Raw genomic sequence first — 26850 nt, 5'->3', positions numbered from 1 at the left:
CACATACTATGCAGGACACAACAGGCAGCTATAAACACCAAAATGTTTCTCACTGAGATCCGATTTAGTGAATAAACACCACCATCATCCCTTCAATCTGTCAAAAGCACATTCAGCAATCCTTCTGCACTTTCTGAGCTGATATATGAATCTTTTCCTGGAGCTGCCAAAATGGCCATGTACAACTTCATGAGCCAGGGGAGCAAGGAGTAGGCTACATCCCACAGAATCACTATTGGCATTTCAATATTGCCAATGGCAAGGTAGGCTGGTACCAAAATATGGATATGACTACTGTCTATTGCCCCACTGCAATTTGAGTACCCCATTGCTGCAAATCCATCCACTATTGCCTGCACAGGAGGAGATGATTAATGTCCCTACACATTTGCATTACAGTAATAATAAATAACAATACTAATAATAATGCACCAGCAATCTTCTGGACTTTCATTTTTTACATCTCATTTGGAACTGGTATGCCTTTATAAGTGGGATTGACTTCCAAATATAACAGCCAAATATAGAGAAAGATGTAAAATATTCAGAGTGATTGCATGAGTAACTCCTAGATTTTAAGAAGGTACAGGATGCTTACCAGAAAAAGGACATTTTTAAAGATAAGGGGAAATTACAAGTAGAAACAATAAAAAATAATACAGTCAGTTCAAGCTCTTATACAGTATACAGCAAACAAGGAGATCAAATTGGGTTTTTCTAATATCACAGGGTTGCTTTTTAATTTCTAAAATATTTAATTATTTTGCCTTGGCAACCTAAAACTGAGGAACAGATTACTGTTCCCACTGCATAAGGAAATAACTGACAACAATTAGTATTTATTCTTGTTGCTTTTGTAATAAAAATAGAATTCCATCACTTTCAAGGAAATGTAAAATATTAATAAGAATGTGATGAACTGAGTAAATGTGACGCCATAAGGAAATGATGGAGAACAGGTTGGAAATATAGTGCTTTTGGAATGTACTGCATTATCAAGCTTGTGACTGTGCATTTTGACAAGAGCAGCCCTCAGATTGATATAGTAGCCAAAGGGCACTCTTCCTACTGAGAAGCCGTTTGTTTCCATTTGGAAAAGGGAAGAAAAAAATGGATTCCAGCCTACAATCAATAGAGAAGCTTCTAGCTACTCAAGCCCTGCCTCATTCACAAGAGATCACTAATGACTGGGGAAAAAAGCATGAGATTTGGACCAAAATGCAAAAATCACCACCTCCATATGCAACACAAAAAATGTTAAGCCTATTACAGAGCAAAAAGTGAGATTTTGATTGGCTGTGGACAAAAAGTTAATATTTATAATTGACAACACACAAAACAAAGTCTACTTTCTAGAGAGCATGATTATTTAGGAGAATAGAAATGAGTTATAGATCTATCTATAGGGGTATCTAAAGCATCGACAGTTCAAATCCAACCCATACTAGTGGTGAATTTAAATGGTTACCATAAAATGGCTGTTCAGTGCCAGTGTAAAATGAACCTGCTGATCACAGGCCATTTCCTAGTGAACAGGTGTCTACACCACAGAAGGCACCATTATAGCTGGCACTAATTAGCACAACTGTTGGCAGTCTCAGGAAAAAGGCTGAGGTCTGAATGATCATGTACAGATTATGAAAAATTCCCACTAATTAAAAAAAAATCTGGCGGGGTTTGTACCCGGGCCATTGACTAAAGGGTGCTGGTGTTGCTAGCCAAATTTCTTGCACCAAAGGTATAGGATCCCAGAGTGCAGGATTTTGCTTTAATGCAAAAAGTGTTCCAACTGGGCTGAGCGCTCCTATTACCATTGACACAGGGCAAGAGGCTACCCTACTGCATAAGTAGTAGCTGTATAAATTAAAGCTGTGCAGTGACTACTGTTGTAAAATACAAGGTAATGGATCCCTGCATATCAGAGGGCAGGATTGAGGTCTTAGATTGTAATGATAATGTTTATGAATACTAGGGTGACTATATTTCCCTATGCTGAATATGGTACACCTGTAAAATTACTTGTATTCAAGCGAGTTCAACAGCAATCAAGCAGAACTATGCAGTACAAACATTCAAATTAACATCAAGTTGACTGAGCCCTGGTTAAAAAGAAATACTGTGTAATTGGATTCTTTTTATTTACCTTCTTATCTTTAAGACTAGGGTTCATATGGGGAGAGATGACACACACACACACCCCACTACCCCGCCCCCCCACCATTCCTGTACACCTCTTTCACATGGAGGGCTGACCGACCAACCCAACCCTCCCTGCCCAGGGCTCTCCGCCCTCCATGCCTGGCTGGGCCCCCAGGAGGGACCTGCAGGCTGTGGGGCAGGGGGGTGGCGGGGAAATGACCTAGGCCATGTCTTTACAAAGCTCATCTCTTCTCTCCCCTCCCACCCACCCCCCATGTGGCTGGAAGCAGCTTGTCCCTTCCTGCCTGCACAGTGTCAAAAGGCAGCTAACACCTCCAGGCTGCTGCTGGACATCAACATAACCCAGCTGTCCCCAGCTACAGCACGGGCAGGAAGGGGTGAAGCCTTAAGGATGCATTGTGCACCAGGGCCCAGGGAATCTGACTGCAGGGGCTGCAGCGAACCCAGCCAGAGAGGTGGCTCAGCAGAGGAGGGTGCTAGGGGATGGAGCAGCCCCGCGTTCCCTGGGGACAGGACCCGGGGCGGATGAAGAGGGTGCTAAGCCTCTGCCCTGGGGGTTGCTGTGGAGCCTGAAGATTCAGGGCATGAACTTGCTGGAAATTGCTTTCATAGATTCATAGATACTAAGGTCAGAAGGGACCATTATGATCATCTCGTCCGACCTCCTCCCCTCCCCCTGCCACTCCAGAGCTTAGATGAGGGGCAGAGAGACTTCCCTGTGCCAGCGCTGTGTGTGCCTTTGGTTCATCCAGGGCTCACCTCCTCCTGGCCAGTGCCCCGGGCCACAGAGTCTTCGGCTTTCCCAGGGCTCTGGCCCAGCCAGAGGCAGTGAGGGAAGGAAGGAGCCGGCCCAGCAAGCTGCTGGTGAGCTGAACGCTCTGACCAGGGGCTGGCTCTCAGCACAGCACTGGGAGTGGGACATGCCCCGCCAGGGGGATATGGAAGAGCTGCGGGGATGAAGAGGCAAAGCAGGGAGATGATAGTGAGAGGGGGAGCTCATAAAGGGCCAATGGGTGGACAGCAGAGGCAACACATAACTGGCCACCGCCTGGCACCTATCCACACTCACCAGCCACAGCAGCTCGGAGTGCGCAGCTAGCACTGGCTGGAAACAGGACGGGGGCTGGGGCCCTGCTGGCCAAGAGCTGGCACACAGTGGGGGCTGCGCTGACAGACCAGCAGGGGGAGTGCCTGGCCCCACGCGCTGCATCTTCGCCATGCCACCAGCCTTACACACCCACCCCCATCGGCAGTCACTGCACACTCCCCTCGCTGCTGGTGGGCAGGCGGCTGACAAGCAGGGATCCGGCCAGCAGCAGGATACACCAGTAATGATGGGGTGGGGGAGACAGAAAATATGGGACAATTTGCCCATTTTAAAGAAAAAGTCAGGACACCAGCAGGAGGACCTAAATATGGCACTGTCTTTTTAAAAAAGGGATGTTTGGTCACCCTAATCAATGCCACCATATCAACACAGGGAAACTTTGCAAACTATCAATTTAAGAAGAAAAGTAGATATTAGGTCATTGGATTTAATCCAGACCAGGTTAGTGGTGACTGAAAATCTGTATGACTGAGCTGACCAATGTTCTGGGGACTCCGTAAAGTGAGTTTGCTGATTTTCCAAATTGGAATCGGTGTCCAAGTCTCAAAAACCATCATCATTAGTAGTGCTAATTGCCACCATTTCTGGGAATCTCCACAGAGGCACTAAGGATTAAATGAGCATAGAAACCTAACTCTCACTCCTCATCACCTAGAGATCTCCTCAGATCTGAACTGAGACATACACTGGTGGGACAGTTTTGGATGAAACCCGAGATAATTGTTGTCCCCACGATACTTGCTCAATCAATAAGCAGAAACTTTCAATATCTTGTGCCAGACCTTTGACACTTTTTTACCAGCATTATATTTAAAATGTAAAGAAAAAATTACAGATTAATCTGAATTGTCTCTGAATAGTAATTAAAGTTTTCCAGGCCGTGTCAGTAAAACTTTAGCTCACACCAGTTGCCTTCCTTCCCCACAAAGAGTCTTCCTAAGCTTTCAATTTCTTGGTTTCTGTCAGGCTGAGAAATAAACATACTTTAAAAATCCTTTTTTAGAAAAAAAATTGACTTTGCTGACAGTCATCAATAAAATGGAAGTAACAGAAAGATGACAACGGTTTAAACTTTGAAATAACTTTCTAAGTGCACTTACTGCAGATACTGCACATATCTTCTCTGTGCTCTGCAGTCAAACTGGACAATGAAACGACCACCTGTTAACTGCTAACAATGTGTCATTACCAGTTCTCATGCCTTTTTAAAGCAATTTTGGCTCTAGCTGCCAATAATTCTGGCGACGATACTTGTGTGAACATTAAGGGCACAGAAAGCCAAAGGCAGAAAACTGACAATACAGTTTGTGCTTGGACTGCTAATAAGTAAGTGAATACTATGGTTTTTCTAATTCCAAATAATTACTTAATCTCATGGGGGAAAAAAATCCAGATACATATTTTTAAGCAATGCAATCTACAGTATTTAAATATAAGCTTCAGTTCGGTGAGATTTCACACCAGATACTTTCAAATTTTTAAACTGTTTAAACAGCCTCTAACAAGAAAGAGGCCAATCACAACTCTCTAAGGTCTAAAATAGAAATGTAGACTAAGTTTATGTCATTGGTGGTGATCAGTTTCTTCTGTTCTGTCTCTTAAATCATTGTTGAGTGAAATATAAGAATTATGATACCATGAAAACAAAAAAGGTCAGCAAATGGTGAGACAGTTGTAAGGCACTTTGCCATTAACTCTAGTTGAAACAGAATCAGGCCCTTAGACTGTTTCACGGCTTGTTGAGCCTTTTTCAAAATGTGTAGCAAAGAATACAATGTAATAATATAATAAAAGATATATAAGAACATTCTTACATGCTACAATCAAAGCTGCTTTACACTCTATTAAAAAGAGAAAAACAAATCTATTCAACTGGACAAGCTACAGAAACCAAATATGGCTATAGGTTTCAAAATGAGGGAGTTAACTGAATTTACTTTTGTATATACATATGTAATTCTCACTGTTGTTACCTATATTTACACCCATTTATCAAGGAGAATAAATCATCCATCCATCTAGCTGTCGTATTTCTAAGGCTTGTATCACCTTAACATTTAATACCCCGATCCTGCAGAGAGTTATGCACAGGCAAATTCCTGTGCCTGCACACAGCTCCACCACTTGTGTGAATTTCAAGGCACATGGGAAACTGAGTTTATCCTAGAATCAGTACATGTCTCTCATATAGAAAAAGGGAAACAATTCTAGTTTTGAGGGTGTGTATGGCATCAGGAACCCATGAAAAAGCTCTGTGCCTTTAGTCCTCACAAAATCATCAACATCTCAATACAATTTCAGAAAGAAAGATTATCTGGAGCAGAATAAATCAACACTGGTTTCAGAGAATTTTCTGTTATAATCATCCTAGGCAAATAAAGTAAAACTTCAGACTTTTGGAATTTAGTTTTTTTCATAAAATTATAGTAATGTTTCTAGTTGTCTGAAGCAAAGGATCTGCCTTTTTCGGTACACAACTGAAGTGCACAAACTTCTATCAGATAAAATTCCTCTATCAAAATTAGTTATTTTCCTGAAATAGAAATAAAGTCATTGTAATAGAATGTTAGGATAGGATCCATGTCTCTTACTTTTAAAATAAACACCTTGGATATATGTCTTTGCTTCATGTGAAATTTATTTAGGTTAGAAGACAATGTCCCCCCAACTCAGATACCTGCAGATAAAAACTGTCCTTTGCTTAGACGTAAGTTATTTACCCAACAAGGGCAAAAATAGGCCCTAATATTAAGTTCCTAGTTTCATTACATTTTATACATAAAACAAATTATCTTATACAAACCGTTATTTAGTTTAAAAAACTTACTTAGAGATCTTCTGTGTTCAGACTTTGGTTCTTTGGACTCTGTACTTAAGCTGCTCAGTAATTCACTGCTAGAGGATCTTTGAAGTTTGAACTCCAGATTTCTTGGTGTACAACTCTGTTCTTTTGGCTGGAAATAATGATTTTTTTTAAATATTATATGGAACAATTAAGTACAAAATTACAGAACATTCATAGAATCAGAAACGGATAGACACTTATACCAGATGATATAATGAATATTTAAGTTAAGGAAAGTGTAATACAAAACCTGTTCACCATAAGACTGCTGTTTTATAACCCTTACAGTTGGTTTTAATTTCTCAGATAAATTTCAGATGCTAAATTGGAAAACAAAAGGCCTAATTTTTTATGTTGGTGACTGAAATGATTTCCCCACTGCATGTGTTTCCAAAGGGTGTTTCTGAATTATTGCAAAGAGGAAGTTTGTTTAAAATAGTCTGGCTTCCTATCTTGGAAATTACAGTAACTGTTGAGTTTCAAGTACCACTAATGTGGGATTGGATTCAATTTGCATGCATTTTGGAGGTGGAGAGAAGGAGAGGACTCAATGACCCCCTCTTGTCCTACTTCACCCATATGGAAAGCAACCAGAACGGTACTGGTCTCTTACAACAAGAGGGGCGGTGCTATTGTAGCTGATAATACTCAACACCCCAAAAGGCAAAATGGAGATGTAATCACTCTGGTGCCCACAAGCTCAGATGAATTTTTAAAGAGAAATGCACGTTGCACCTTTTCATAGTTATAGTGGGGGGCATGGATCAGCGTTCACGTTGCCCTCGCCGTTGGTACCTGGCCCAAACCAGGGAAGCTAATGATCTAACCAGCAGACCAAATTTGGTGATGAATCCTGGTCATGTGGTACCTCGGGCACATTGCACATACACTGAGAAGACAGTGATAGCAGTTGCTGCATCTTTGTATAATCCTCAGTCCACGCTGACTTGATAACATGCACATGCCACTGTCCTGCATGGACAACATGGGGCAGACACTCATCTGGTATAAACTGTCATATTTCCACTGATGATGATAATTTACTTCAGCTGAGCAGCTACCTTTATGTATTTCTTTGTACTGCCCACCAAAGAGGCTCAGCCCCTTAAAGCCAGGATTTCACCCTTAGAGGCATGTTAAAAAAAATCCCAACAACTGAATTTATGGGAGCTTAACTGAACAACATAAGCAAGAAAGAGCTTCCACAGAAACTCCACCCAAAACGCTCCAATAGTATATCAAGTGACAGTATATTTGACCAATGAAATACAATGTATGAAGACATACATCCTCATATCAAACTTCCCTTGGCTGGTTATAGCGTTCAGGTATTACATTGTTTATAGCTCTTTAAAGAAGCTGTAGCCATGTACAAATTAACCCTTTTGGATGTGTCACATAGACCATGTTCACATAGACCAGTTTCAGGTAACATCAACTCAGTTTCAGCAAAATCCCCTGGAAAATTCAGCAAACAAAGATAACTTTTCTTACTACATTTTGCAGTATTCAAGAGGGGTCAATGTCCTATAAAAAGAAATCTGCTCTTGGATCAGGCATAGATAGAAAAAAGGGATTTGGAATTTATACTGAGTATAGCAAAAAGAAAAAAAGAAAAAACTATGGCTGAATTGGGTTGGGTAATTAAAAATGGTTTTCAGAAAATACAGCCCTGCTTATTTCTAGAAGAAAAACCCCAGCCTTCCTGGGAGAATAACAGCAATCAGTTACAAAGGAATATTATTTGCTAGTGCTATTCTTGTGAATAAGTAATATGAAAATGCATAAAAGGCTCAAATGTATTAAGAGTTCTATTGAAGATTATATACTGTAGGCTGCATAAACAGAAAATGTAAAAATTCATTAGTTATTAAGCGCTTGTGTGCTTTTACAACCCACAGTAAACCAATGCCCTTGTTATTCCAGAGAAATAAATGCAGCATTCTGTTTTAAGACAGGAATCAAATGACTTTTTAGTTCAACAACCTTGTTTATCTGACTTTTTTTCTTTACAAGATATACATACATACATATTTATATATCCTTCAAATAAAGGAAAGTCTGTCTAGCTAGCTAGCTTTCTGCCTGTCTAAAACCTGTATAGATGCCTAAGCAAATGAAGTTTAAATGACTACATCTTAATTAATAAAGGTAACAGCCAAAACAAATACATACCAATCTGTCAATTGCATTTTTGATAGCGTGGAACCAATCCAATATGATGAAGTCAATATCTGACTGAAGGAGGAACTCATTTCCTGATATTGTTGTGATCTGGTTGCAGGAAGGGGGGAAGAAATGACAGGTAAGCAAACCAGGCAAGATAGATCATTTTATTTTATTTTATTTTATTTTTGGTAATATATATTCTCTCACACACTGAAATGCTTTCTTTTTGTGCCAGTAATTATCTCTTAGAGAACTGGGAGTTACCAAGCAGTTTTGAACCTCTCTTTGAAAACTGTTAGTCTATGTCACAACAAATGACTTATTGTCTCAGTAATATAACTATTAAATACAAAGAATACTAAAATAATGTTAATGTGACACAAGCTAAGAAAAGCCAGGGAATTCAAAGTTAAGACAGACGGTTCAAATTTAAGTTAAGGCTCTCTGGAAAAAAATGCACATGCGTGTGTTAGAATTAATTGTGACTTTCCTATCATTTTAGACTTCTGTTTCAACTCTGCTAGCATTTTTTTTATATTTGATTTCTTTATATTGAAGATTATAAATATATTTACCTAAGACCCCAGCATGCCTCTTTCTGAACACTTCAGTCAAAGTAACATTAATGTTATTTCTTTTTATAAAAAAACATACAGATATATCTACAGCAAAGTAATTAGGAGTCCATTTACCGAGAAAAATAGTTTATTTGAATACAAGTCAATTTACATTTTTGACCCCCCACACTGGGAATATTTACCAAAAGAATATTAATTCCCCTGACATGCAGCTCTACAGTCTAATGTAGCTGGTAATATTTGATGCAAATATGCAGACATTATCTTTCTCTCAGTCTGAACTTTTTCTGAAGTGTTATAGGAATTATTCATATTTTGAGAAAGAGACACAGATAATGCCCATGTCATCACATACAGAGATTGTGCATGAAAGATTCAGAGTATAGGGGATGTACAAGTGGTCTATAAATTTGGCCATTCATTCAGACATGCTCCAAACTTTAAAACTGGGGACCAAATCCTGAGGCTCTTACTTAGGTCTTTCACAAGCAAGAATCTCACTGAAATTTTTGTCCAAGTAAGGAATGAGGAAAAATGTAATAAGGTTGGCAAGATTTGGACTTGGATGTTCATTTAAACAGAGAGACATGATATGGTGTGGTGTTACTGTCTAGTCTCACTACACCTGGAGTTCATTTTAAGGCATCAAGGTGCAAAGGCCAAGTGTCATTATCACCTAAGCTGCAATGCTATTAATTTGACCACACCCTGGAGTGCTTAATTGCTAGTCAAACCTTCATCGTGGAGTGATATCCACAAGCACAGACCCTTATGACCACATGAGTCCCATTGATATCAGCACACATCATTTCCCCATCTCCTCTTCCCTGCCATGACACCAGAAAAGGTGGCAAAAGGCAATGCGGCCCAAGGCTTTAACAACTGTTCTGTGACTCTCTCTGTTTTGAGGAAACCTCTCTAAAAGGTGGTTCCAGAATCAGCAGCAGCTAAGGAGACTCCTGGCAGCACAGCTCCATGAAGCCATCCTGTCAGAGAGCTAGGGAAGGTGGGGCAAAAGGTCCAGGACCTAGGTTCAAGTCACAGGGCTTCTGTGCAGATATACATCTGCAGACTCCTGCAGATCCACTGGGATTCCTGGGCACTGGAAGTGGGCATGCTGCCTATTCCATCATGAGCAGGAAGGAGATGACAGACTTTCAGAATGATTGGGGAAAATTCAGAGCCCCTTCCAGAAAGGAGCCGATCAGCCCATAACTGATTATATTAATCCCTAGCATAATCAATATCATGTAGATCTCAAATTCACTGATTCCCAACTCCAGTGTTGCTATCCTGCTTGTGAACTAAAAAGGTAAGATCCCCCTCTCTTTTTTTAGCAACAGTACAAATTCAAAATCCAATTTAAGGTAACCAGATCTCTGATTATTTCTCTGGTTTATACTGAAAGCTTTTGGGTTATAAATGTATTACATAACATCACAATTTATTAACATACACATGCAGAAATTAATTCAACCAAACACAGAAGACAATCCAATCTAATACATCTCTTTCAGTATAAACAAATAATTATTACAATTATAAAAAGGAATAACATTTTCAAAGTAAGAGCAACATACATTATTAGATTTACTGTATTTTGAAGGCTTAAGAAGGACACAACATAGTTCAGTCTTCCGTTCAGTAAATTCAGGCTTTATTAAAATACACGTATTTCAACATTGCAACAACATTGTACCGTATGATATGAAAAAGAGACACTTCATTGCTAACAAGACTAAAACAAAATACATTTTGAAAGTTTCTGTGTCTGAACGTGTTATTGTAATAATCATATAAATGGTGATTTATGAATAAATCAGTAAAATAGATCACAGAATTGTAGGAAGATAATTCATTCAAAATATACTTTCTGTAAGATATAGTTCAAGTCTGTTTCTCTCTTTCTTCATACTAATCTTCACAGTAACTAGGCAATTTCAAGAAGACTGCTACTGCTCTCTACAGTTTAAATGCATCCACTTCTTAATTACAGTCAGTAATTGACTTTGTTCTGCTCCATTCCAGTCATTCACAGGAAAGCAGTTCCAAAGGCTTTGGCTGGTAAATCCCATTTAATGTGTACGTTTCCCATCCCACTTTTATATATTACCTCTTTAGGATTTCTGATAAATGGTTCTTGGAAAGGATTGCTAAACCATACTTGCACTTTGAACAATCAAATTTCCAACACCCTTGGGAAAAGACATCAGTAAAGAATTCTAGCTTTGACTAAACCTTGTGATTGAACAATTTATGATCACTGCCCTAAATGCTGTATAACTAACAAGTGTAAATGGTTCAGTATTAAGGCGTGCTAACACGCCATCTCTGTATCAGGCATAGCTGAAATAAACATAGGGACTAGACAAAAATGAAACACAACTCTGCAAAAGTATGAAGAGCTCTAGCTAGAGCTGCCAGTCTCCATTTTGCCTATTACTCCTCTTATTTAAATATCTCCTGAAATCCCTTCTCTCTGCATATCATGTTTTCAAGGCATGTATTCTGGCAACTGTGTGTTGATGTACCTTTAACAAATTGCTGATATTGTCAATACATACTAGATACCTAAAAGGAATAAATAACTTGTATAGCGCTCTGTTATTTGGGGAGGGAGTGTCATCCAGTGGTTAGAACAGATGACTAGGAATCAGGACTACTGGGTTCTCTTTCTGGCTCTGTCATTGACTTGCTATGAAGACAGTATCCCATAGACCACCTTCCCTTCCATTGGTCATTGAGTAACATTCTTTTGGGCAACTGCAACAATTGCTTATGGGGAAAATATTTTTAACTATCTTTAGTGCAATTTTGGAGATGGAATCAAGGGGAGAAGCCAGCATGACATTATTAGCCAGCTTTCCACAGGCCATTGGTGGCCTGGACCTCAGTTTGGTAACCATTGTACTAGTTCAAGAGAGCCACAAGGGCATTTTTACATGACCTCCAAGATATTGCTTGAAATATCTGTATTTCTATTTGCATACACATTTCTATACGCACATTGCTTTACTTCCTATGTTTGCTTTAGCCACATTTAATAAGGTAGAAGCAATTTTAAAGATGCTATTGACATACAATATATATAAGAGCCTTGGAAACTCCAGGGAGGTTAGGAGAGAAATTCACGAGAGAACAAAAAGACAAAACAAACTTATAAGTGCACTTATATCAAAGTGCACATGTTCATCTCTTACATATTTAAGGCCTGTTTTTAGTGATAGGCTAATTTCAGACAGTCTAGAGCAAACCTTGATACAGGGCACCTAGCAGTGAAGTGAAAAGTCCACTGGGGGTGAATGGTGGGAAGAAGTGGCAGCAAAAGATGGATCAACCTCTCCTCTGAAACTGGAGGGGCTTGAAGGAGAAGCCCAGAAATCAATGTGATAGTTGGTGATAAGACCAGGGCCCATGGGGAATGTGGCCATTCAATGAGTCCTTGCTACAGCTATTACCATTTCTCTGGAGCTCTCAGTAGAACACAGTTCTGTCCCCCATCAAGGGAAGGTAATTTGGCCTTATATAGCACTTTCATTTCTGAAGATCTCAAAGCACTTTACAGACATGAATGAATTAAGCCTGACACCAATCCTGAGAGACAGGTAATATTAATCCCAATGTACAGATTGTGAAATGGAGGCACAGCAATGTTAAGTGACTTCCCCAAATTCATAGCCAAGAAAAAAACCTAAGTCCAGAACCCAGACCTGTGCTTAAGTCACAAAAACATCCTTCCAGTCACAATAAACACAAGATATGAGATCATTGCCGGAAATATACCATATATCTGAAAGCTTTTAAAAAGGAAACAATAGCAAAGAATCACGAAATAGTATTACAGAGCTTATCAGTTGAATTCTGAGTAGCCCATTTGTGCTTTATGAACATCTGCATCAGAATGGGGAGGAGACAGAGCATAGGCTGGGACATGGAATCACCCTACAGCAATTACTTCAGTCTGAGGTTGCAACACTCCCTTATGACCCAGTACACTCTTAACGTAGGGGGATGACAAAAAGATGAACGCAGTGCAGAACTATAGTTCCTTGCACATTCACTCCTTAAAATGTCTTGAGTGCTGGGATGCAGGCAGCCTATGTAGAACCATGCCTGTTGACATTCCAGGGTCTGAAACCCATCATGGGCTCCAGGGAGCCTATAAATGCAATGTAACAGTCTTGTTCACTGGATGTCACCTGGTACCTATGCACCCAGCATTTCCCCCTTAGTGAACAGAAAGTATTTTAATTGTGAATTAGTGGACACCTTTATGTTTAGAATTTCAGTGATGTTCCTCTTGCAGAGATTCACCCACATCATTTCATAGGGCACAGGGTTTACTCCCCTGTGAGATAGGTGGTAGGAGACCCTGATTCTCTGAAACAGTACTGACCCAATTCACATGCTCCCCAACCCTTGAACTCTGGAAATGTGTGTCTATTGTACCATGTTCCCAAGGCTGCCCTTCAGTCATTGCTAGCCATCCTGATCCCTCTCATGGAGAGGGGGCACCGAAAGGATAACAAAGCCCCATGCTGTTTATTTTCCTCAGACATTTTGGAGGGCCAAGCATGGAGTTCCTCTGCCCCACATAGGGCCACCTTATTCCCCAGCCCAGCCAGTCACCATGCTTAGGAAAGAAATGGTGCTGTGGAAGTGGTTGACCTCTCACCTTTTCATGTTGGGGAGCGGCTATCTCCATGCACAGATCTGGGGGTTATGATTTTCTCCTCATAATAATTATACAGCAATGCACTGCCCCCCCCCAACCCTATTGACACATGCCTGGGCCTGCAAATGCCTGAATTTCACCCAGAAACAAAAGGTTAAGAAATTAGGTTTTTTCCCCCTTTTCTTTACATTTATCATTAGAATATAGCATAATTTTGGTACAGAATACAGCAGATATTCATGGGTTTATCCACACCCTAAGTGAGCAGAAGTAGAATTTAATTAAAATAAAGTTTGGAGATATTTGGCACTTCTTAGTGGTTTAATTAATTTGGTATGAATTGTATTCGAATTGAATTAAACAGAAACAGAGATCTGTAGTTTTTTTTAAAACACCTCAAAAGTGTATTTCATTGCTAGAAATTGATCTAAATTATTTTCTCTTTGATAATCAAGTCTCTTGCCATGTTTGTGCTGAATGAGTAAGCAGTAAAAAGAAGACTATATAAAATACTTATTTGTGCTCTACTATAATGACGTAAATATGCAACAATGAACAAAAGGAACAAAAGCAAAGAAAAAATCAGTATTCTACTGCATTTTATTCACCTTGCATCACATACCCATGCTATGATATCGCCTATCAAGCTAACATTGTCATGGTTATGCTAATAGTTAAATTACTTAGTGGACTGAAAGGTGTTTATGACCACTACGGAAATTACATTATCAGACAGATTGTCTGTCTCAAATTACAGTCTGGCTTAACTAACCTCTAATAGTCCTTCTGACATGTCAAGCAAAGTTAATATAAAAATGAGGGTGAAATATCAATTCGAAGAAAAAGGTCTTCTATCAGCTCTCTGAAAAAATGTTTCTTGTTAAAACGTTTTGTGAGAAAGTATTTGTCTTGTGTTCCCAATGTTGCTAGATGTTAAGTAAATATATGCTGATTGCAAAAAAGTTGCTTTGGCAACTTTTTTATTAAAATGCATTTGTAACCCCCATCTGTCATGAAAGTTTTGTAAAGTTTGTTTACTTTGGATAGCCGCCTTATCCAAGGTTACCCCAGCAAACAATGATGGCAGTCTTCAGAAGTTGTGTGAGGAACAAGCCACTGGGGATCCATTTTTGTTTTAATTGGCACACACAAACACTTTTCTGGTCTGTCAAAAAGATCAAACTAATATGCATGGAGGGTGTTATATTCTCAGCTTTTGGGAGTAGTAAAGCTCCCTTTATTTAAGTAATTTAAATGATAGACTGCAAAAACTTTGCAAGTCAAAAACATGTTTTATACTTTCTTTGGGAATATTTGTTTTGAGCAACAGCAAATGTTCTACATATCTAACAATGTTGAACCTTATGTTATAATTACCCTGATTCTTTTGACGCTTCAAATAATTGTTACTAAATCCAAACATTGCTAAATAAAAGAGGCAACAAATAACTCCTGCATTTTTACAACTTCCCCAGTGTTAACAATTGCGAGCCCATTTTATGCCAGAAGTTATGGGATATGTTTTCAGTGTGTTTAGGTCTGATTGATTTGCATGTACATTTGGCGAAAACCTCAGTAGTGCCATCAGATCAAAACAAGCTGCTCAAGTAAGTAATTTGTTATTTTACACAAATGTTTGGGCTACAAGAAAGAGTGGTTTTCAAGTGGATACAAAATTCTACTGGTTTGAGGTCAAACTTACAAGGAAGAGTGCTTTCTTAATTGACATTGAGATGTCTCTTTGATACCCCCAAACAATTTTGCCCTCAGAGTTCTTAGAACAGACACTTCTTCAGCATAATAAAATCCTCTGTACTCAAAGTTTGGATTGTTCAAAAGAGAAGATGTGTCTCTGGGTCTAATTCTTTCCTCTTTCACTTACCCTTTACCAGTTAATTGCACCAGTTACTCTTGAATAACACCAGCGTTAGTGAGGAGAGAATCCAGTCCTCTATATGCATTATAGGGCAGATTCTTTCCCTTCTTCCTGGGCTATGAAGGATCCCTGAGGCAGTAGAATGGATCTGATTCCAATTCCAAGGCAGATGGATGGTATTTGGGAAACTCCAGAAGGGGAAACAGACCTTCTGACCAGCAGCAGCACAGGTAGAAAGGCAGGGAAGAAATGGGCTGGAGCTGGTAGAGCCTATGCTCCGCAAATAAGTCAGCTATTGTCCCCTGTGTGAGTCACAAGAATAGACAGAGATGAGAATGCTCTCATAGCCTGTCTTAGAGGGTTAACATGCAGAGAACTGTAGGTATAGAGGACTCGTCCCCCTTAGCTTGTGCAGAACACCTTAATGCCAAGCCTGGCTACTCAGATTGGGAGCTGAGATAAAAGGACTGTTAGAGGTTAGTAAAGCCAGGCTGTAATTTGAGATAGACAATCTGCCCATTGCATATCAAATTGAATAAAGTTGAATTTTCACCATTATAATTCAAGTTATAATTATTTCTAGTCACCTTTTTTTCAACTCACAAGCAACAGTTTCCATGATAGTCTTTAATTAAAAAATATTATTGCTCTTCTGGTTGAAGAAGTAACTGATGAAGGATTATAAATAATGCCCAAAGTTACAAGCTGAGAGCACTTTTATCCAATCAATGCCACATTTTACTCCCATAGGGCACAAATGATTAACTCCAGAAATCCTGTTCAGTCTATGTCTGGCTAGTCTTTTTGTCAGCAAAATACTACTGGCCAGCTTGGATGTCAGTATTGTCAAACTATTTTTAATGACATGATCATGTCTTGGCCTTTGAAATTGTGTTTTTCCACTGACAAGTATAATACGTTTTCTCTCTCTCTCTCTCTCTCTCTCTCTTCTCCCCTTCCCTCAGGGAAGAATGGAAATGTACAATGAACACAGAAACAGACCATGCTGGATGTCATGACATTGAACATGCTCTCTTGCAAACAGCAGCCAACCCTGCCGTTCACCACTAAGACCCAGCATCAAGCACCAGTGTTGCACTCCCAAAAAGAGCTGGTTAATGTATGTTAGGATTGAGCACCTTCAGCTGAGCCTGAAGACTAGCCAGGCCAGCCTGTTGGCTCCCTGTTCCACTTCCTGTCCCCTCAGCCTGGTTCTAACCATTGAGCTAGGTTGCTGGTGCTTGCCCCTGACAGTGGAACTGATGAAACGCTTCTGGCTTCCCCAGCTACAAATGATGTAATGGGAGTGGGGCACATTAGACTTCTGTCGGTCATTCAGGCAAGGGAGCTGGGGATGGCCGCCATCAAGGCATAACGGTTTTAAAACAGAAAGCATTAGGAAGGTAAGAAGGGGGAGAGGGAGACAAAGGCAAGGGAAGTAGGAAGGAAGATAGACAGAACAAATGATTGAAGATGGAGAAGCAAGAGAGATAATCAAGACACAATTTAACAATACTCTCTGACTAAATGGGGAAACAGGGGCAAAGAAAATTGTGCATATTGTTCAAAGATTTAAGACAGAGTAATATAACACAATCTTCTCCAGGATACTTTTTCCCTTGCGGCAATATTTTCCTGCTATTGCCTTCACAATCTGTATCTATATATTACACATACCCACACGTATTGGCAATGGTTTCTTTGAGGAACCCCATCTTTCTTAGATTTACCAGCGGGACAAGATATTGTGATTAATAGTCCTGCTGTCCAATTTTATATGCACGTTATCACACATTATGATATATGTGCATGAAACGCAACATGATAAGTCACTGTACCAAACAACATCAAAAGGATGATGTGTGCTATGTTTTCAGTACAATCGGTCTAAAGGATATACATGTTTGTTTATTTGTTTTAAATACTGCATGCATGTACATTTTGTTTTGTTGACACTGTAGATTTATTCAACAGTAGCAGAGAATATTTACAACTACATTACTTGAAGGCAAAAGCAGGTACTGCTGTGGGTATTTCATTTACTCACACACGTCTCCTATTAATAAGTGCTGAGATTACACAACAGGAAAAAGAGACATTGCTATAAGTATCTTTATACTTATAGTAACGTATTTGGCCATGATTATAAGTGTTTATAAAACATTCGAGAATCGTTCCTTGTCTACTTATACTAATGAGAACACCTGTTAACTTTAGAGCTGCACAGACTTATTTGCATTGAATTCAGGTTTTTGCACACTATACATTGCTTTTGAAACAATTAAATGTTTACAGAGAAATATAGCTAAAAGAGGAACAGCAGCTTGAATGCCCTCCAGCCCAAATCAGTGCTAATCCAGGTTTGAGTGAAAAACAGAAATCTGCTGAATTATAATAGTGATGCTAATTCTGTTAGCAGTGAACAAAGGTGTACCTGAAAAGTATGGAACACAGATGTATATTTCTTATTTGTGGGGAGAAGTACCCACTGCTGAGAGAAGTAGTTCATAAGGATGAAATAATGGTACTGAATATATATTTTTCTCATTCTTATTTTTGCTGCCTCCTTTGCATGAAGTGTTTTTCTTCTTTTTCTCTAATGATATTCCTTCCACATAATGGAAATGCAGCATGTGTAGTCAGTCCTCTAAAAGAGTTGTTCACACTACTTTATTCATTTGTCATTAGACAATGCAATAGAAAAATGCAAGAATCCTTCTAAAGCTAGAGACCCAAACACCATTCTCTGCTATGGAACTTTTCTCATCTGGCCGAGGGCAAGGGAAGCAAAAGGTCTCTTCCCTCAAACCAGGTCTGCTGAATGATAGTGTAACATTGTGCCAGGATAGCTGGCTTTTGGGATTCTATTTAACAATGATACGAAACATCAAAGCTGGTCCATGATAGGAACATGTATCGTGCCAGCTGTGTCAAATTCTTAATCTTAGCTGGCAGGAATGTAAATCTATGATGGTTATCTTTACTTTTCTTGCACAGAGAAACTGGAAAACATACACACAAAATCTGTGCTTTCATCTTCATCTCTCCATCCTCATCAGCACAAAAATACTGGAAAAATAGGAAAAGTTACAGCTTACTATAAATTGTAGTTTATAGTAGTTAAATTGTAGGCTGTTTCATTCATTCATTTAGGAAAATGTTTTCGGTAAACTAGTATTTTCTTTCCATTATCTGCAAAATATATTCATTAAAATCTTTTTACTTAGTTATTTAACATTTTAAATTTAAAATGATGTTGTTGATATTCACTAAGAATGTAATTATATTGTTAGGATCTAAATGAGCTATGTAGTTTAAAAATTAACTATTTTGTTAGACAGTACTTACACAAGTATTTATATTTATACAGCAACTAGTAGGTATGCACAGATATCCATGCTATACTTCATAAAGACCAAAGACACACTAAATGGGGGGACACAATCCTGGAACAATTATTCAATCCTAAGGATCTGGAATCAATTTTACTTTATAAGAAATTCAGGATCACTGAATAATCTGGAGCATGGGTTTCTTTTAAAGAGCACCAGCTGCCATTCAGTATGTAAATTTGCTAGTCTAGGGATCCACAGAATGGACTTTTGCATCTCAAAATCCCAGGACAGGTGATGTTGCAATCCCTAGATTTAAAGTTTGGAAACAATTAGAGGATCATAGGATTCTACTTTTTCTCAACTCTGGAACTGCATTGAGAGCTGTGGACAAGCATTGGCCCATAAACACCATGGAATTCTAAATAGTATTGTAGCAATGCCATAAATAAATAGCCCAAAATATTATTTCACAATATCAGACAATCAAAATTTCTGTCATTTGAAAATAGCTGTCTCCAGGTAGCTCTTATAGGGAAAGGCAGAAAATAACATGTAATTCATTATAAATGCACTAATGCTGAAATTCGCCCTTTACAAAACTTCAGCAATCTTTATAGGGGTTGTGAGAAATTAATTTCAATACCTTCTACCAGCCATAAACCACCCACAAACCTGCACTGCAAGCCCTCCTCCTCAACATCTTCCACTGTCCTGCAAATTATAACAGGGTTTGGGGCTACTGGATCTAATAAATGTAGATTCAGTGATCCAGACCTTGACTTACCCTCCCTATGCCTCAGCCTATTCAGAGCCAGAATGGAGAGACCATCTATAGAGATTCCTTTCATGGAAGCGTAATCTGTATCTGTCAGTGCAGCATCACTTTGATGTTTTGTGCAAGGCCTCCAAGCCTCCAGTGAATTGCATCCTAAAAGTGCGGCTTCTAAAACTCCTGACATATCTGTGGGGCCACCAAGTTCTCTGGTGAGTCAGGATTTATTGAGTAAATTAATCTCACCTCAAGTTGGTTAAGGGACATATTGAGAAATCACCCTCACAACTTTCTTAAAACATGTCATGATATTATTTGCTTTATGGACAATAATAGAGATGTAGAACAGACCAACCTGTCACAAAAGATTATTGAAAAAAAAATGATACAGGCTCTGAAAGTATTAACTCTAACCAGAACTCAAACTACTTTCCTGCCCACCCCCAATACAAGGAAAAATAAAGAACATTGTGTTGGACAAGTAGAAACATTGATTAAAGTTGAAAGTCTGAAAATGGAGAATTTTAAATGAACCAGGCAGACTATTCTCTTAAACTGTAGCCAGTCCAGTTGAAGAAAGAACACATCGGAAACCACCATTAAACAAGACATGACTATTGTCTTTTAGTGACTTCTCTCAAGGTGATGAGAATGGACTCAGAAATGAATTATTATCATTTGTACTGTGGTAGCACCTAGAAGGCCCACTCAGCACTGGGGTCCCATTATGCTAGGCACTGCACACACACACACACACACACAGAGTGAAGAGAGGGCTCCTGTCTCAAAGAGCTCGCTATTTGAATATAAGAGAAAAGATAACTGCTGGGTACCATAAACAGATGAGGGGAGCACACAGTAACAGTGATATGGTTATGATTAGCATAAGGCGCAATCATAGGATGGAGGTTAATGGAACTTTTCCCACAGTTCCCAACCAAAATGAAATCCAAGATACTTCAGTGGGTTGAAATTTATCAACTCATTCTCAGTGACACTGTTGTCTGCGTCAAGTGAGAAATTATAATAATTTTTGGTTTCAGATGGAGCTAAAAATTAGAATGCAGGAACATAACTAGAGTGATATTTGTTGTGAAAAACTACTACTTATGGGCCAAATTGTGAAACCCTTACTAAGATTAGTGAGCAAGTACTCACACATATAGTGCTGCTGAAATCAATGATACTACATGGGTAAGTAACTGCTCACCAGCATGAATAAGTGACTCACAAAAAGGCCCTATAAGATAATGTCTAAATACAAGATTAACAGTTTGGGCTGATTTATTAGTTCTTTATATGAAAATTAAAAGGATATAATAAGAAAAAGACAACTCTAAAGTGCTGCACGGAGAAGGCACTATTTAGATAGCTACCCTTAACATGTACTAGGGTATTCCTAATGCCAAACGTAACACTTTCCAAGGATAAAAGGAATTATTTAAAACATAAAAATAAAACCTGTGTCTAGGGTTGCCAAACCCTCCAGGATTGTCCTGGAGTCTCCAGGAATTAAAAGATTAATCTTTAATTAAAGATTATGTCATGTGATGAAACCTCCAGGAATATGTCCAACCAGAATTGGCAACCCTACTAGTGTCTGAAATTTTGAAATACTAGAGTTTCCTTACAAAACACTGTCAGTCAAGTTTCAGACTCTCACACCATTCACAGTAACTGGATAATCTGCAGGGTTCTGCCACAATGTGATATAGCGTGCAAAAAAATTGAAAAACTCTGGTTCCCAGAAATGAAACCACATCTCCTAGATTTAAACAGAGAATAATCGCAAAATATTTGGCCATCAACACTCATGACTGAGGTTGGATAATCAATAACTTTTGTGGCTGAATTACTGACGAATAAGTAATTTCCTGCTATTTGTGAGTAGAATTAGGAAGTGGTTGCTTGGATTTGGCAGGCTCTCCCTCTTTTCTAAATATGATGTGTCTTAAAGCTTAGTATTCTTTGTATATTTCTAAAGGAAGACTTGGGATGAAGCAGTGTTTCCAAATGCAGTTTTGGGGTGGCATTTCCTGCAATCACTTAAGAGACAAAACATGAGAATCTAAAATTAAAAAAAAAAAAAAGCTAAAATATCAGCCATGGAAATCGCAAGCTATTTAGTTCATTAACCATGAGATTTTAGTTGGATTTTATAGCTCCATGACAATCACTCCGCTTCCTGTCATTAGCAAATATACAGTACACACAATGGGAGAAAATAAAGCATATGAAAACTGTTATGGCTTCTTCTTCCAATGATATCACAATGCATATTTATTCAAGTACAATTTAGGTGACTGGAGACCCAGACTTATCCCACAAAACAAACTACAAAGATAGAATGTCCATTACCAGAGCACTATTTTATGGACCCCTGGCTCTCAGATCCCCTCTCATTCCTATCACACTATTACAGATATCATATAGTAGTGAGTGACACTTGACAGCTAGAAAGCAACATCAGGTCAGACATATATTTTAAACCTTAAAAACTGCCAAACAAAACAAAAACTCTTAAGAAAATTGGAATTTTTGAGCTTACTTGCTAAGGTTTTATGTTACACCGCATTACAATCCCACCCATGCCCTAAATCCTGAATTTCTGTTTCCTTACCACTAAAATAATTAGCTATGTTAACGGATTCTTGAGGCTGATAAGTTAAATTGAGAAGTTACTTTCTGTTGATGTGGGATACTTGCTTACAGGACAAGAGCTGGAATGGCTGATTCTCTCCCTTTAATCATGCTGATGATTGGAGATGTGCTCAAGACTGGAGATATGTGAACGATTTTGCGCTGTAAACAATACCAATGAAATTAACATTTTGATCAGCTTCACAATAATGCTAAAAATCGTTTGCTCTGCAAAATCATGTCCCGCTATTGCTAATAAGCCAAAACCTTGAATTAAAGAAAAAACTTTCAAAGTAGAACCTGCCAGTACATCATCTTATTTGTTCTTCTTTCATCTTCCTGGTGTTGCCCCTAATGCAGCAAGGCACTTAAGCACATTCATAACTTTCAGTGCATGAGCAGTCCCATTGTCTTCAGCGACAAGACTTAAGATTAGCAAATAAAACATTTAGTATCATGAGGCAGGAGCAGCAATAGCAGAAAAGTTGACCTTGTTCAAACAGAAGGGTACCACAGATATTGTAGAGAATAAAGCATGTTTCAGTGACAGATCGTAGGTACACTATATAAAACTAAAGAAATAAGAAATGAAAGCAATTGTGGTCACTCCTACCCATCCTTGCTTAGATGATTGTTTTGAGTAAAGAAGTAGCCAAATACAACAAACTAGAGACAGGATGAGGCAAGATGATTTTGGTTTGGGTTTTATTCTACCATACCAGCCCTAGGAAAGCAAGTGAATTGGAATTAATTTGCAAACTGGATACAATTAATTTAGGCTTGAATAAAGACTGGGAGGTGGATGGGTCATTACACAAAGTAAAACTATTTCCCCATGTTTATTCCCCCACCCCCTCCCCCCACGCTGTTCCTCAGACGTCCTTGTCAACTGCTGGAAATGGCCCACCTTGATTATCACTACAAAAGGTTCCCCCCCACCCCTGCTCTCCTGCTGGTAATAGCTCACCTTACCTGATCACTCTCCTTACAGTGTGTATGGTAACACCCATTGTTTCATGTTGTCTGCGTATATAAATCTCCCCACTTTATTTTCCACTGCATGCATCCGATGAAGTGAGCTGTAGCTCACGAAAGCTTATGCTCAAATAAATTTATTTGCGGATACAGACTAACACGGCTGCTACTCTGAAACCTGTCAAATACATTTGTTACTCTCTAAGGTGCCACAAGGCCTCCTTTTCTTTTTGCGGATACAGACTAACACGGCTGCTACTCTGAAACCTGTCAAGTGACAACAGTCTCTGCTAACCCTCCTGAGACTATGCAGTGGGGTTAGCTCACTAAAGAAACAGAAAAGCTATCATGTGATTTCACTTATGTGAGAAAACTCAAACAACCTAACACTCTGTCCACTTACAGACCACTGAAATGGAAAATGAATGCAGTTTCCATCTAACTTTGGATAAAATGAGCCAGAGTCAAAACATAAACTACTATATCTGTTAGAAAACTGGAGGGGAAAATAGCAAGTAGTTTTCAAGGAAATTTTGTGTTTAACAAAATATTCTGACTAACTCTACAAGACACTTGCTCATATCTGAGAGGAAGGGAGGTTGCTCTCCTTTGCACCTGGCCTTATAAGAGAGGAAACTAGTTAAATGGATCAGTGAAAATACCTCGAGGACATGGTATGAAAGGATGAGATCATTGAGTGACATATTGTGGGGGGTCAAAATAAATATGACCTTTGCTGCTGTCTCCGCATGGGTGTGACAGGAGCCCATTTTGAAATTAACAAATGTATTACTTCAACAACCACTGAAATGCAGCTACATCTGGGCTGAAACACATTAACAAAATATATAACAAATACCTTATCTAACTCTAACTGCGGGGACATGTAGATATGCAAATAGTAATAACCAATGTCACTATTTAGCCAAGATGCCAGAGTTGACAAGATGCCATGGGATCTTTTAAATATTACAAGAGAACAGGAACTCAGTTTTACATCTCATCCAAAAGACAGAAGATTCCAGGGTTTACATTGCTTCTATTTGATCTTGCTGTCATTCACATCTGTGATTTTTATTTTTTCCATATTACAATGTGTTATATAACAATTTAGAAACAAGGAAATAAATCTAGATAAATTAACAATAGTTGTAAAATAAACAAATAAGTCAATTATTTAATTAGTTAAATACAAGTAAGTTCGTTTGGGGACCCTCTAATTTCCTATAGGTTCTCTTTTCTATTACAGACCAGTATAGGAACAGTAAATTATTACACCACAATTCCAGGTTCACTGGTGGCAATGTGCGTTAGGAAGTCATTCAACCTTGAGAATTTTCCCAATGTATCAGAATTACAGAAACACCTGTGCTAAATAACTTTGTGCTGAGCCACTGTGAAAAGCTGCAGTGTTAAATGGCAATCAGCATATCTTACTTAATGGAGCAAACTACTACTCACACTCTGAGCTGCAGTATAGAACATATATGGGTACAAGTTTTAATCTTCTTGCAAGATATTTTTTTTTACACTGCTGTATGCAATTGGATTGCTTTATTTATCCAGATGTATTTCTATGTTTCCACATTTATAGTAATAGAACTTCATATAGTGAAGGCTGAAAACAAGTTTTGAGCATAAACCCCTTTCCCATGCTCATAAATATCAGAAACTTTCAGCTTCTGAGCTGAAATCATTCATTGCTTGATCACTGCAAGAAGGTGATTTCTTGTTTTGTTTCTGAAAGAAAAAAATTAGGAAAATCCCTTCAGCCTACTTGAATTTGCCAAGAATGGGAAAAATGTACTTTTTTCTATTTTAAAAATTTCTAACCACATTTTATAAGACAAAGGTATCATTCAAAAATTACCTGTTGCTTGAAGCAGAAAACTTGGTGGACCTAGGCCTTACTAAGGACTAGAGTCTTGCTTGACTTGAAAAAAAAAGTCCAATTACTTTTACAAATGACTTCACCACACGTTAAGTGGGAGGGAAGGAGTGGGTATTGTCTGGCTTGCCAGGGATAAAGGTATATCTGTTTAAGGCAGAGACATGGATGTTGCTGTCAGAGCCGAGCAGGTCAGCATGAGGATGCTCACTCATGCCCCTGCCCAGGGGGTTGGAAGATGGGGAGTACATAGGTACAAGCTGGGTGGGGGAAGCCCTCTTTCACCTGGACCAAGCAGAGAAGCACCCATCCTCCCTCCCTTGAAAGTGGCAAAATATCAGGTTCAGTCAGGATCCATTGTTGGCACTGCACTAGCTCAGGGGGCTGGGCAGGAATTTTTCCCTCACTGCCAGATTAGCCAAGGCAGAGTGGGGTTTTTTTTTGTCTTCCCAACAGCAGGTTTGGAGGGGGGAGGCTTAGTTGGGGTAAACAAGGAATGGGACTTAGGCTATGATGTAGCAATTCATTCTGTAAACGTGGGATGGATGTTCAGTGCAGGTACTCCATAGGGAAGAGATACAGGGATTAGATAAATGGTTTGGTAAAGAATATAAAGGAGATGTTTGTTAAATCAGTGGAAACAGGGGGGTTGGGACTCCTATGACTGGCATGGTAAGGAGCCAAGCTCCCCTCTTTTGTAGCCCACCTTAGCCTTCATTTGAGAGAGGGGGGTGGTAAGGTCCCAGCAGCAGGGGACCAGGACGGAAAAAAATGGGGGCTGAAGGAAGATAGACATTGAAATGATCATGAAGTTACCTGTACACTTTTATCTGCCGAGTACTGCCAGACAGTGAATAATAAAGTTGCAGCCTAGTGTCTGCTGTCCTTCTTCCAGTATAGCCGGACAAGAAAGAATCATTTAAAAATTGCATACTATGCAATAGAAAATGTTCTTAAGTCTACAGGGACACACTAAAGCATATGTACTGTGCATGCATGCACACCTAGTGAAAGGTCTTAAGTGTGTAGATAATAAGATGGCTCACACTTGATGATTTAAATACAGGAAAGGGTCTGTTGGTAAATACCAGAGAGCTTGTAAGTTACTGTAAGCAAGTGGGAATGCTGCAAACAGGAATAGGGGTTGCAACCATCCTGCTTTTCCCACAATGCTGAATCTGAGAGAGGTCCTGGCTAGCTTATAACTAGATGGGAAGGAAGTATTGGTATGGAAAATGTCAAGAAACATTGTTCTACACCTCATCAATGGGCGTGGGAGGTAACTAAAAGCAAGTGCCCACGGTCTGCTTCCTATGTGTCACAGTTAAAAATGGTTTCAAAGTTTATAACATTGTCCCTAGTGAATGTATTTCAAACTCACAACCCCACTGAACAATTCTGTATGTTTGCCAAGCCCTGCTCAGGAGACAATCGAGATAAGTGGGAGAAGAACTATTGCTGACTGAGATTAATCTGCAATGGCACAACTATGTTAGGAAGATTGTACAGTGCCTTCGTGTACCATACCTAGCTCCAGGTATAGTTATGAGAAGTAATGGCGAGCCTCCGACAGCATAATTTGGTTAACGTGTGTGTATTCATAACCTTTTTGGGCTGAAAAAATTCCATCTGGTTATCTCAAAAGAAATTACTTTTTCAAAAAATGTCCAGTAATTTCTGGTTTTCACTGGAGCGGATTGCTATCAGAAAAGCCCTTCTGGTAATATTTCAATTAAATATTTCCAACAATACCACAATACAGTCTTCTGTGGTAATGACCACAAAATGCACCAGCAACATAACTGAAAACTGTAGTGGTTTGAATCATT

General features: G+C 39.0%; 1 protein-coding gene across 1 annotated transcript in view; it reads right to left on the bottom strand.

Annotated features, from left to right (window-relative positions):
* Window positions 1–26850, bottom strand: part of ARHGAP15 (Rho GTPase activating protein 15) — a 465551-nt gene that overhangs the window by 207640 nt on the left and 231061 nt on the right. Inside the window, exons 7-8 of the mRNA XM_074967296.1 lie at window positions 8289–8387; window positions 6096–6222 (exon numbers count right to left, since the gene is read on the bottom strand). Coding sequence (XP_074823397.1) covers window positions 6096–6222; window positions 8289–8387 — 226 coding nt within the window. The remainder of the gene's footprint in view (window positions 1–6095; window positions 6223–8288; window positions 8388–26850) is intronic.

Source organism: Natator depressus, chromosome 11 (assembly GCF_965152275.1).
Source record: "Natator depressus isolate rNatDep1 chromosome 11, rNatDep2.hap1, whole genome shotgun sequence".
NCBI lineage: Eukaryota > Metazoa > Chordata > Testudines > Cheloniidae > Natator > Natator depressus.
This window is presented reverse-complemented; position numbering and strand designations above follow the sequence as displayed.